Here is a 13,213-nt window from a genome sequence, read left to right as displayed (position 1 = left end):
TTACCATCTTGATGGATGATGAAAGTTATTTTGCAAAGCAAACTTCAGAAGGAAAAATCATTTTAAAATGCAATGGATTAAAACAGATTTCTGAACATACCATCTACAAATCAAATGTGACTAATGCAATAATGGATGTAAAATGGTTACACATTAACCCTCATGAGTTATTTTGTCAAGAAATATTCATGATAAAGAAAAAAGTTACCCAATATAACAAATGTAATAGGCAGCCTGCATTTTGAAGACACACTCAAAAAAAAAAAAAAAAAAGAAATATTCAGCCAGGTGCAGTGGCTCATGCCTGTAATCCCAGCACTTTGGGAGGCTGAGACAGGAGGATCACCTGAGGTCAGGAGTTCAAGACCAGCCTGGCCAACATGGCAAAACCCCATCTCTAGTGAAAAATAAAAAGAAATAAAAATAAATTAGCTAGGTATGGTAATGGGCACCTGTAATCCCAGCTACTCGGGAGGCTGAGGCAGGAGAATCACTTGAACCCAAGAGGCAGAGGTTGCAGTGAGCCAAGATGGTGCCATTGCTCTTCAGCCTGGGCAACAGAGCGAGACCCCCTCTCAAAAAAAAAAAGAAAAAGGAAATATTCAAATAAATGTTTTTTATAAGAATTTGGTAATTATTGGAGCAGCTGAAATAACAGCAACTGAGAATTATGAGAGAACTATGGACTCCTGAAACAGGAATCCTGCTAACAATGATAGCTATCATTTATTAAGTACTTTACAGGAACCAAAGATAATTGAGTGTCACAGCCAAGATTCAAATCCATGTCTCACTGACTAAAAACCCATGTGTATTTCATTGTGATACCTGCCTCCTCTCCCCAAAACTGATTATGGTAAGAGTCCCCAAAAAAGATTAGCGATCACTAATGAAGGAATCCAGAATTATGACGATTCCCTTCGCTACACTTACTATACCTTACAGGGCTATTTCCAACTAAGGATGTTAGTAAGATACTAAAGTATGTTAATAAGATCCTAAAGCATAAAGCTTCCAGCAAGCATCTTAGTAAGACAATGCTGAAAATTTAAATATATATCTGTGCATATTTAATTATATATATTACATATATATTATAGATAATATTCTCGAATATGTTAAGGTCTTTCTCCTTTTTGTTCTATCTTTATGTAATCTTACTCTATTCCACTGAGTCATCCGTTATCTGAAAAAGCATCACTATTCTTATTGCAGAAATGCAACGAGAAAAAAATATATATAACAATTATATATAATATAATAATTATATGTAATAATTATATAATACATAATGTAATATAACAATCATATCTAATATGTATACATATGTTTATATTGTATATATAAACATATATATTATATATAATATTTATATAATATATTATATAAAGTATATATAATATTTATATAATATATAATATAGATACAGTTTCTAATTTAAAACATACTCTTCATTCACTCATCCATTGAACAAATATTACGTTTCAATTATGTGCCAGGTAATAGTCTCTTTTAAATACAGCAATGAACAAAGTAAACTTTAAAGCAGAGAGAGAGAGATAGAGAGTGTGTGTGTGTGTGTGTGTGTGTGTGTGTGTGTGTGTGTGTGTGTATAAAATAAAGCCAAGTTTTACTGAGGGAAAAGTGTTTTCTACTTTCTACATTCCATTTACACATGAAGAGTCAATCCTGGATTATTTGAGACCACAGAGTTTTATAACTAAGTAGTTATAATTAAATTAAGACCCTTGAGGTGTAGAAAGGAAAGAGTATACGGAAGAAGGAAATTTCCATCAGTCAAAAGAAAGATAAAAGGAAAAATTTTGCACTACGAATAAAGAGTGAGAGAAATAAAAGGGCAAAGCCATCACACCGGAGTGTCCCAAGATCTTACGGTAAGGGTTGAGTGGTGACAACACCTGAATAGATTTGGGAGAGAAATCCCAGTGTAAAGAAGACTTTTTCTTTTTTCTCAGGATGGAGATAAACATGACAAGCTGCTCAGAAAATCTCTGTGTTAAGCAAAACGTAAGGGCTCCTCTAGCAGATCATCCAGAGCTAGAGAAGGGTGTGGAAGTACCTTTCTCAAATCCTTCACACTGTAGATTGATGCAGAGAAATCAGCTGTGAGTATCTAGCTACCTGAGGTTCAACACAGACATGCTAGGGAACCAGGCGACTAGAATAAGCCTTGAGGTTGGACCAAAGATAAAACAGAAAATAGGAACCTTGAAACTAGAAGCCGTGACTGCAAGTTTGTGCCAGAATGATTCCATAAAAAGGTCATGGGAGGGGGGGCAGGGAAGTGTGGGGTAGAGAAGGGCGGGTCTCTGCCTAGGGCCCCACCCCCGGGCTTGTGCCCAGGGACCTAGATGAGGACAGGCATTTCTGTTTTCCCGCCTAAATGTTGCATTTCCCAACACCACCCTGGCCCACCACGCCCCCATGCTGTGCCTATAAAAAAATCCCAAGACCCTAACGGGCACACACACAAGCGGCTGGACGCTGACTGGAACACGTTGGCGGAAGACAAAATGGCTGGACATCGAGAGGAACGCAGCGGCCTAACAGCACACACTGACAGACGCCGCAGGCCAGCAGGCAGTCAACCAGCGGAACGACGCACAGTTTGGCAGGTGAGGACGGAGGAGAGTCCGCTGCTGAGTGGCCCGACTCCAGGGGAAAACCATCTTCCCACTCCATTTCACTCTGGTTCCCCCCTCTGCTGAGAGTTACCCCCACTCAATAAATCATGCTTTCCAAGCCCACGTGTGATCCAGTTCTGGTACTCCAAGGCAAGAAACCCCGGGATACAGAAAGCCCTCTGTCCTTGCAATAAGGCAGGGGGTCTAACTGAGCTAACACAAGCTGCCTACAGATGGCTAAACTAAAAGAGCATACCGGGCCGGGCGCAGTGGCTCACGCTTGTAATCCCAGCACTTTGAGAGGCCGAGGTGGGCGGATCACGAGGTCAGAAGATCGAGACCATCCTGGTTAACACGGTGAAACCCCGTCTCTACTAAAAATACAAAAAATTAGCCGGCGTGGTGGCGGGCGCCTGTAGTCCCAGCTACTCGGGGAGGCTGAGGCAGGAGAATGGCGTGAACCCGGGAGGCGGAGCTTGCAGTGAGCCGAGATTGCGCCACTGCACTCCAGCCTGGGCGACAGAGCGAGACTCCGTCTCAAAAATAAAAAAATAAAAATAAAAGAGCATACTGTAACACACGCCCACTGGGGTTTCAGCTGTAAATATTCACCCCTAGACCCTGCCATGGGGTCGGAGCCCCACAACCTGCCCGTCTGCATGCTCCCACTAGAGGTTTGAGCAGCAGGGCATCAGAGAATTGAGCCACACCCCCGTCGCACGCCCCGAGAGCAGGACAAGGGAACTTTTTCTGTTTCAATATCACAGATTTGAGATTACCTCACCCCAATATCATTCGGCTTCCCCTGTACCCAGACTACCTCAGAAAATGAGATAAGGATACCTCTTGAAGGATGAGAGAAAAAGTACAACTGAAGAGTTAAACTTTGAATTGATTGAATATTTACCCAAAAGAGACCGAATTAAACCCAGAGGGAATGAGAAACGAATAGGTTATCTAAAATCAGGGCTTTCATCAACCCCAGCATCATTGCAAAAAGTAAAAATAACCAGTTACAGAAAATAAAAAGGTCATGTTCTATATGACATCAGAATTGTAGCATATAAAATTTGAGCCATGCTATATTCTTAAGAGGTGGTGTAATGTACATTGTCATTACTTATTCCTAACAAATCTTGGTACCTTTAGACATTTTGGAACTGTAAATAGACAACTAAAGTTATAGCTAAGTTGCTAGAATAGGCGGCTCCCATTGACATGGAGTTCATACCCAGAGAGAGAAAAACTGGGTGAACAGCATCCCTTAAAATGCTATCCAACCACATGTGTTTCTGTCTAGTTGTGCTATGCATTATGCTAGAAATACACGGAAGCTCTAGGAAGGGAAGCATGATCACTGTATAGAAGAACACAATTATTCTCATAATGCAGGGCTGAAAATCCCAGCCTGAAAAATATTGATTCTCACTTAATCTGTTTCATTTAGATTTTTTTCTAACTTAGTAAATGCCATCAAATTCTAGTAGTAACCACACTTGATTCAAAAATCTAGAAGTCATCTTTGATTCTTCTCTTTTTCTTATCTGCACAGCCAATCCATCACCAAGTCCTGTTAGTTTTTCTTCCCAAATGTAGCTCAAAGCTGCCTACTTCTCCCCTCTGTTGCCACTCCCATCTCTTTCCCAGACTACTAAAATAGCCTAGCATTCCTGCTAACAGTTTTGTCCCTGACAATTCATTCTCTATAAGGAATCTAAAGTGATTTAAATTATCTATGAAATCCCTTTATAGTTAAAATGAAAACAAAATCCTTACCATGGCTTGACTCCTGAACTTTATTTCCTGTCCCCACTGTTACCCTCCTCTGGTTCTCTAATCCCCAGCAACATGGACCTCCTTTCTGGTCTTCAAAGTGACAAGTTTTGTTTCCCCACAGAGCTTGTACAGTTGGTATTCCCTCCTTCTTGAAAGTTCCGCCCTGTAGATTTTTACACGGCAATAAGCTCTTTCTTGTCAACTGGATCACAGCTCAATGCCACTTCTTCAAAGAGAACTTCCTGAAGCATCCCATCGAAAGTAGACCTCCTTCCCCCAACGTTCCCTTGTTGGCTTGTTTATGGGTATATAATCCAGTTATCTCTTGGGACTGTAAGAGATACAAGACCCTTGAGGGCAAGGGTCTTATGTGAGTCTTGTTCGTGAGTATATAGGTATTCTATCAATATTGTTCAATGAATGAATGAGTGAATAAATAAATAGGGTAATGAAAAGGAATGGTTACCTTCTTCCCACTGCTTCCTTTTCACTAACTGGGAGTCACGACACTCCCAGTTTCGTCATGACTAGGCAAAGTCACTAGGAATCAGGCAACAAAGAAAACAAAAAATATAGTCTTAAAGAGAAATATGCAAAGGGGTTAAAGGGGAATTAGGGAAAGAAAAATCTTAATTTAGGAAAGAGAAGAAGAGGAGACTTCTTTAAAACATCATAGCATCTCCTTCAATGCTGGCCCTTCCAATTCAGAAATATAAAAGGAAATGGCTATGTTTTACGAAGTATTGTGTAAATTGTATTTTCTGAGTTGAAATATATGAAATCCACTAGGTAATGTGTTACCTAATTGGTGAATCTAAAGAGGATTTACATTACATCAAAGTGAAGATTTCAATCTACCAAGTTCTCATGAAGTAGTATAAGCATGTTAACTAACATGAGATACAATGTCGGATTTCATCTTTTTCACAATTGAAGGATAAACAGGTAATCAGGGTAACGGTGATCAGAAACAAAATACATTGTTTACATTTCAATAAAAAATTTACCTTAAATAACAGACTTCTTTAAAAATAGCTATTTTAAATGTTTATTAAAATTACTCTGCTCCAGGGACACTTGAAAGACAGTGACATGAGAGTACTTGTGTAAAACTTCAGAAGTGTAAAAGTGTATGCTTACATTCATACAAATTGACTTGTCAATGACTTTTAAGAGTAGAAATTTGGTATAATTATGCATAACACATAATTTTTTGTTTTAATTGCAAAATTATTTCATTTGACCATGATTGAACCACTACATAACACGGGAAAAACCTGTTTCTTAATCAAAACATATTAACTAGCCTATTAATAATCAGGTTCCTAATGTAGCACCACATTCTGAAATCTAAAAACTACATTCCTATTACGTTACAGATTAATATCTGTTCTCAGAACTATTTCCAAAAAAAATTATTACCAGACATAAACTGTGTAATAAAGGATAATTCCATTTGGCTCCAGAGGTGGTTGCCATGACAACTTCACCGTGACACCAGACAACTGTTTTACAGAGAAGTCTTGAGGGGGAGAATCAGGAGCTGTAAAGTTAGGGTATAGAATAATGTATTTTATTAAACATATATAAGAAAAAGTTAACATGGAAATGCACACAATTTTTATTATAAACTTTCTGGTAAAGGAATTAGTTCAGTGCTTTTCTCCAGAAGCACAAGAGACTGTTTACTTTCAAAATGAGATGATAAAGGAAGATTTTGCATGGTGGTATTAGAACATCTGTTTCTATGATTCAATGGAAAAAAATATTTCATGAGAAAGTAGAACAAGGGGTATGTCACAGTGACTCACCTACTGTTCAAGTACATCTCGGTCAACTGTCATCCTCTAATAAAAATAAAAACTTTATTGAGGGTGAATAAATATACAGTAAAAGAGATCCCTAGACAATAAAAAAGAGGTGGGAAAAAATCACACATTCAAGAAGTTGGGAAAGTGATAAGCACAACATTGAGAAAGCAGTTAAAATGATTGACCTCACAAATGATGAAAACTACATTCCTCGATCTCTATTGTGTCATTAAAAAGTAAAATAATATCAAACTCTGTTCACTCAGTCTTCAAAATTGAATGGTTTACAAAGGAAATACCAATGTAGCACGTAAATAAGAAAATAGTTTAGAATCTACTTGTAACTCTGCTATAATAGTGTAAAATACAAACACATTTGCTATTCAGCATTGAATAAGCAATAAAAACATTACTGCAAAATAGTTAGCCAACTTTATATTTCCATTTAGGTAAAACATTTAGAATGACATTTCTCAGCTGCTGTGTAACACCACAGTAATGTCTTAGAATAATGGAATACAACTTTTTACATATAAAAAAGGAAAACACTAAAATTTGGTTCATTGTTACAGTTATGCACGGAATGTGAATTCATAGGTAGCTAATGGAAATTCTGAGAATTTGCTTACATCTTTAAATAATGTCAGTTGAAATACAGTTCATATATAGATCACTATTTCCAATAATTTGGACAGAATGCTACCTGAATTACTTCAATATTTTTTCTTTTTTACTTCTCTGAATAATCTCAGCTATAGTTTTATGTGTTCCCATGTGTGCATGTTTTCATTATTTAACTAACAATAATTTTCCAAAAAAATTGTATTGAGCAGCAGAAAGTTTATGAGACATGTTATAAGGAATAATAGCGATAGCTGTATTTGGTATTTTCATTTTGTTATTTTCACTGGCACTATAATAATGTTGCTATCAAATATTGATTATCACAGGAATGTATACATCAGTTAGAGATGTCTGTTTCCCAAGATAAGAATTATCTCTGAAAATTCTCTTTCATTTGTCAAAGCAAACACCTATAAATATTTTTCCTAGCATCCTTGTAAAATCTGTTTATTGTTTACAAAAAGGACTTCAATTAAAAATAGCAATAACTTAGAAACTAGTATGTTGCAACTAACCATTTCTACTCTGTAATATGCTTTAAGATGCTTATGTGGAATATCAGATAAAGCTTGGTGTCTTTAAAAGCTAACCTTCAGTAGATCTCTGAATATTATGTTCTTAATGTTAAACATTTTATTGCTAAGTAAATGTAATTAACATGTCTATCTAAAAAAATCGCTGCACATCCACTGTAGCAGACTAAGTTTTAATCATTTTGGCATATGTATTCTAAAATATTTTGGCATATGTATTCTAAAATATAATCTAACAAAATTGAAACTAGAAAAATTACAACTTTTGCAGTGCATTCAATTTGTCATCTCAGAGCATCTCAAGGTAGCTGAGAAGGAACTTCACAATCTGTCGCTCCTCTACCTGGCATGAGAACTTCACTAACCTCTCACTTCTCTACCTGGCATGATCTTTCCTATTTCTCACCCTCCCTCTTTATTCATTTTCATATCACGGCTTCTACATAACTTCCACAGCTACACTTTACGTCACACTCCAGAGTAGCTTAGGTCCTTCTTTTGTCCTGGTGAATAATTTGGGGGAACATTTATACCAGTAATTAAAAATCATAAAAATTATCTGTCCACGCATTTGTCAAATTTAGGTCTCTTGTTCTAACCGCAAGCTTCATGAGGGCAAGGAGTTCCTAATTCCCAAATAGGCAAATTTTCTCATATCTTTATCCATTCTCGATTTTCTGTAATTTTTCAATAAGGGAGTCTTGTTCTTTACCCTGTTCCTTAGAAATCATATGACTTGGCCAAGAATTTAGATGGAACTTTACCTTGAGGAAGCATATTTTTAACAGCCCAGGTAATTCAGATGCACAACATACTTTGGAATTATTGACTTGAGTGGTAAAACCACTGCCTGCTCAAAATATATGTTCACTACTGGTCTCATTCCATCATATAAGATCTCAAATTCTTATCATTAGGACCTTTTGATTAGATTAGTTATAAAGAAGTGGGTACTATTTTCAAAAAGGCATTGGTAAAATTTTTACTACGTATCATCTTAGGTATTATATAAGATAGAGAGGAGCACTAACTTTCTTCCATAGTTTTTAACCATTGACTCATTTGGAAGATTTTTTTCTATTAAGATAATTTTAACTATGAGAGCAAGGAGAATCTATTTATGAAAAAAATTGGAATTTGGGCGGGTAAGTTTTGATGGAAAAGCAAGCATTAGTAAGTAGATGCAATGACTAGGGAAAACTGACCCACAGAGGCATCCCACTTAGAAACTGGGGCAACCCAGAGAGCCCTAGCCAAGCTGCTTTGGTGAAATTCTTTGGTAGAGGTTAAAACATGGAGAGACCTGCAAAAAGAGAAGAGGGATTTGAAGACTTTATTATTTTGAAAAGAAAGAGAGCAATGCAGGGAAAAGTCTCCCTTCCTAGCAGTGTCTAAGCACATTCTGCCCTTAACATTCACAGGCTATGGCCTAGCTTGAAGATGGGGAAACTTGAAAGAAAGAAAGATGAAAAAAAAGAGATACTCCACAAACCCGTACGACACTTCCAGGCCTACCCTTCGTGGAAATAGGAACTCCTTTTACAGAAAAAAAAAATTTTCTTTAAATATGCAATGTATAAAACATAAAATGCAAATCCTAATCCCGAATATATCTTTCAGAAGTTATATTCTTAGCATAATATATGTCTAACTTGGTAAGGTATCAATGTAAAGTGGCCTTAGTAGTAAAGTTGATTTTATTTGGGTTAGGGAAAGGTATGTTTAAATATTCAATATGAAAGCTACTAACATTGGGGAACAGCATCTTGTCCAATTATGTAGGAACCTGTACAATAGCCTGATCTCATCAAAAGTTAATCCTTAATATTGTAAAAAAGTGCTGAACATTTACATAAACATAATCTGCTTCAAAGCTCATGTTAATGTCTATTCTTAAAAATGTAAAAGTTGAAAAACACAGTCATGACATATATCAGTTAACGTTCAAACCAAATTTTAAGCCTTAAAAATTCCCATGGAAAAACATGACTGTTTTTTACAGAGTACTGATGACTTCAGAAAATAAAAAGCATTTTATGCCTGATTTCACTGAATGTAAATCTGATGTTGCTAGCTTCTTTTATACCATGACAATGAAATCTCTGTATAACGCTGGTATGGTACACAACTGATACCCACGACTAGAGGAGTTTTTACATTGTTTCATCCTATATGTGTGTTTCTTGAAATGTTATAGAATCAAAGTATATCAATATCCACTATTATATTTACCATCTTCCTCAGTCAGTATACTTATGGGAGCACTCCGAACTCCTTCACCTTTGAGTGTACTGGCAGACACCTCAATGATATATTGGGTATATTTCTTCAGTCCTAAAGAGAAATAAAATAGGTAAGTTGAAACTTACAAAATATCATTTAATAATATGCAAGAGGCAAACTATGAAATGGCTCTCAACACAATCTTCCAAAAATAAAAACTAAGTGAAAATGTCATTCTTTGGCAATAGTAGCTCTTATTTATGAAGACAAAATGATATAGGATAATGTGGAAAAGGATGCATCTACAGTATTCTTTCATGTGACTTGCAATAAACTCCTAGCTTATTTAACCAAAAAGACAAAACTAATACCCTGCATGAAAATAATCTCAAACTATTAACATTAAGCTAGTATTTGTGGCTACTCTGACATTATAAATGCAAATATCCAATATTAGATTTGTTCTTTTACCTTTAATGTTTTGGGTTAAAGAGGTTGTATTTATAGTTCTATCCTCATTTCCATTACTTCTCTTGAGATAAATTGTATATTTTTGTATGATTCCATTGGGACTACTTGGGGGAAGGAATGATAGCTCAATCTCTCCAGAAGAAATATTTTTGTAAGTGATATTTTCTGGTGCACTATCAGGCACTGAAAGAAACAAAAATATAGATACACAAAACAATTCCATTCTAAAAATCTATTCTGCTGAAATTGTCACTGAAGTGCACTAGGTTATTTACATGTGAACCTTCACTAGAATGTAATTGTAATAAACATCCTGAATGAAGTAAGGTATAAATAAATTATAGTACTTACAACTGTATAAGAAAAATTTTCATTCAAAAGAAAATGCTACTATGATTCCACAGAATAACAGTTATAAGATGATACGTTTACTAAAATGCTTGCAACTATAGGAACCTATCTTGCACTGAAGAACACACAGATGCAAGAAAGAGAATTTTAAAACACTTAAAACTTGACTCTACTCCTCATTAATAATAATATGAAAAAAGATCAGTAGGTTAGTTTTTGTCGACAGCAAGGTCTATGACAAGTCAAGGAGCCCCTCCTAGATGTGAGGTTGCATATTATGACCTGGCAGCAAAACCACCTCCCAAGAATATGGGATATCATTAAGTAAAACACTAGTTTTCTGTATCTAACAACATTTTTATATTGAACACATTATGCATAAAATGGTTTTCTATGTATATTTGAGTACAAAACTATATACAAGATTCCAATTCTGGTAAAATATTGGAACAGTTACCCTAAACTGAGTGAATATCTTACTTAAAATAACAAAAACTCTGTATAACATTAAAATAAATTTTCTTTAAGAAGTTGTGGTGCTGAAAAGAAAGTTAGAATTCAGTGGTGACTGGCCAAAAAAAGTCACAGGAAAACAAACAAGCAAACAAAATGCAAAGACAGAAATCCTGAGAAGGAAGCTGGTACTAAAGCCAGTTTTGCCTTGCCGTAGACTGGGTAATCCTGGTGCCTTTGCGTTTGTATAATAACATATGCGTAGTGTGTCAGAGAAAGACTATAAAGCCCTGGGGCCAGCTGAAAGATGAGCGATATCCCTGCAGAAAGACCTGAAACCCCCAAAGAATGCAACTTTAACCAGGGTTATTATATTGAACAATTTTAGGGGATACTTTAGATTCTTCTGCATGTGCCATAGAAGTCTATGTGAATGGTAACTCCTGGTCTTGTGCAATGTGATGCATTCATTCTCAGGGAATGGGAAGTGAGAAATAAATCTACCATGTAGAGAGGACAGAAAGGAAACCTTTTTTTGTTGTTGCCACTCCTCTGGGTGGAGAGACAGAAAAGAAATAAATAATATGCTGTTTTGGAATTAAAAGCCTATCCCTATGTTCATATGTTGACTAAATCCATGATATCTATATGTACCCTGAAGAAACCTCCACTTCAGAATTTAAATTAAAATAAAACTGTAGTCCTTAGCTGCTATTACTCCTAAGCAACTAGAAGTAAATAAAAATACTTGCTAGAGGAACTCAACTTCAACACAAACCACATAAATTTCTCGCAGCTAAAGTTTCAAAGAATATGAGCTCACTGATAAAATCGTTAAACACACAAGCAAATCAGATATCAATAGTGAAAGTCAGCAAAGAAAAAAACACACGCACACACACATACACAGTAGTTAGATTTTGAGATTCCAGATATTGAAATAAAATAGAAATGTTTAATATGTTTCAAGAAATCAAACATATTTTAAAATATGAGCAAAGAATTATTTAAATAATGGTAAATAACATTAAATAACCAAGCAAGTTTGAAAGAGAACAAGATAGACCTTCTGGAACAGAACAAAATAACTAAAATTAAAAATCTCTTGAGGTATTAAAGAGCAGATTAGATAAAGAAGAAGAGAACTTTAGTGAAAAGGATGATAGTATTGAAGAAATTATCAAGAATGTAGATCAAAGAAGACAGTTATGGAAAATATAAAATGGCAGTTGAGATATAGATGATATCCAGAGGGGGTCTAAAATAATAGAGAAAATGAAGAAGAAATATTTAAAGGGATAATGGCTGAGGCTCATCAAAATTATTCAAAGATATCAAACATCAGATCAAATAATTTCAGTAAATCCCAAGCAGAAATTTTTTAAACCATATTTAGACATATCATTGTGAAAATACAGAATACCAAAAAAGAAACCATATTAACAGTACCAGAAAGAAAACAAATCACCTACATAGGAATGACAATTAGACTGACAATATCAACTGAAAAACAACTGGAATTCCACACCCAGAAAAATAAAGAGTAGCAAACTAAAAACATATTCAGACAATAAAAAAAATTGAGGGATAATGCCATCAACACATCCTCAGTAAATGAAATTGTAGACAATGTACTTTAGGTAGAAAACTATTTACCACAGATGAAAAATCAGAGTGGTCAAGATAATGGTTTAAAAATTGAGTACACAGAACAATAACATAAATAATTAACTTGGAAAGTTAAACAATATAAACCAAATAGGTAAATATTATTGCCATTCAAGAGTCCTGTTACAAGACTCTTTTCTTTCAAATGAAAGAAATTAAACTTTTTTATTAGTATTCTAAATTGAATGGATATAAAAATTACTAATAATAAATTTAGTAGATAAATAATATTCAGAAGCCTTAAAAATGTAGATACAGTGTCCCTCCCCTTGATTGTTACCAGTTATTGGGTTATGGTGTCAAGGCACACTTAATAGGAAACACTAATTTAAGAATATTGATACTTTTAAAACTTTGAGAGGATTGCAATGCAATGCATAGTTTGATGTAGCAATATAATTCCACTATCCTTTCTATCCGAAACATGCTAAATCTTCTCTAGTGTTTCCCCAGGCCAACCCGTTACATTGAGAAAAATCCTCAGCAACTACCCTCAATGCTTTCTTAACTTTCTAGCTCTAAGTGAAATCTTGGACCTGCTGAGAAATACTACTACAGTTTAGCCCTCTGGGGTATCATGTTTGTTTTTCTCCCATAGTCCCACTAACCATAGGGCGTAGGAGTTGGGTAGTTGCATTTATTACTCCTTTTTTCTTCC

General features: G+C 35.4%; 1 protein-coding gene across 1 annotated transcript in view; it reads right to left on the bottom strand.

Moving 5' to 3' along the window:
• The window catches only part of PTPRQ (protein tyrosine phosphatase receptor type Q), a 215,177-nt gene that overhangs the window by 163,403 nt on the left and 38,561 nt on the right, over positions 1–13,213 (bottom strand). The window contains exons 15-17 of the mRNA XM_032171667.1: positions 10,084–10,266; positions 9,622–9,723; positions 5,844–5,964 (exon numbers count right to left, since the gene is read on the bottom strand). Coding sequence (XP_032027558.1) covers positions 5,844–5,964; positions 9,622–9,723; positions 10,084–10,266 — 406 coding nt within the window. The remainder of the gene's footprint in view (positions 1–5,843; positions 5,965–9,621; positions 9,724–10,083; positions 10,267–13,213) is intronic.

This window comes from Hylobates moloch, unplaced genomic scaffold (genome assembly GCF_009828535.3).
Source record: "Hylobates moloch isolate HMO894 unplaced genomic scaffold, HMol_V3 SCAFFOLD_12, whole genome shotgun sequence".
Taxonomy (NCBI): Eukaryota; Metazoa; Chordata; class Mammalia; order Primates; family Hylobatidae; genus Hylobates; species Hylobates moloch.
Note: the sequence above shows the minus strand (reverse complement) of the source record. Positions and strands in the feature narration are given on the sequence as shown.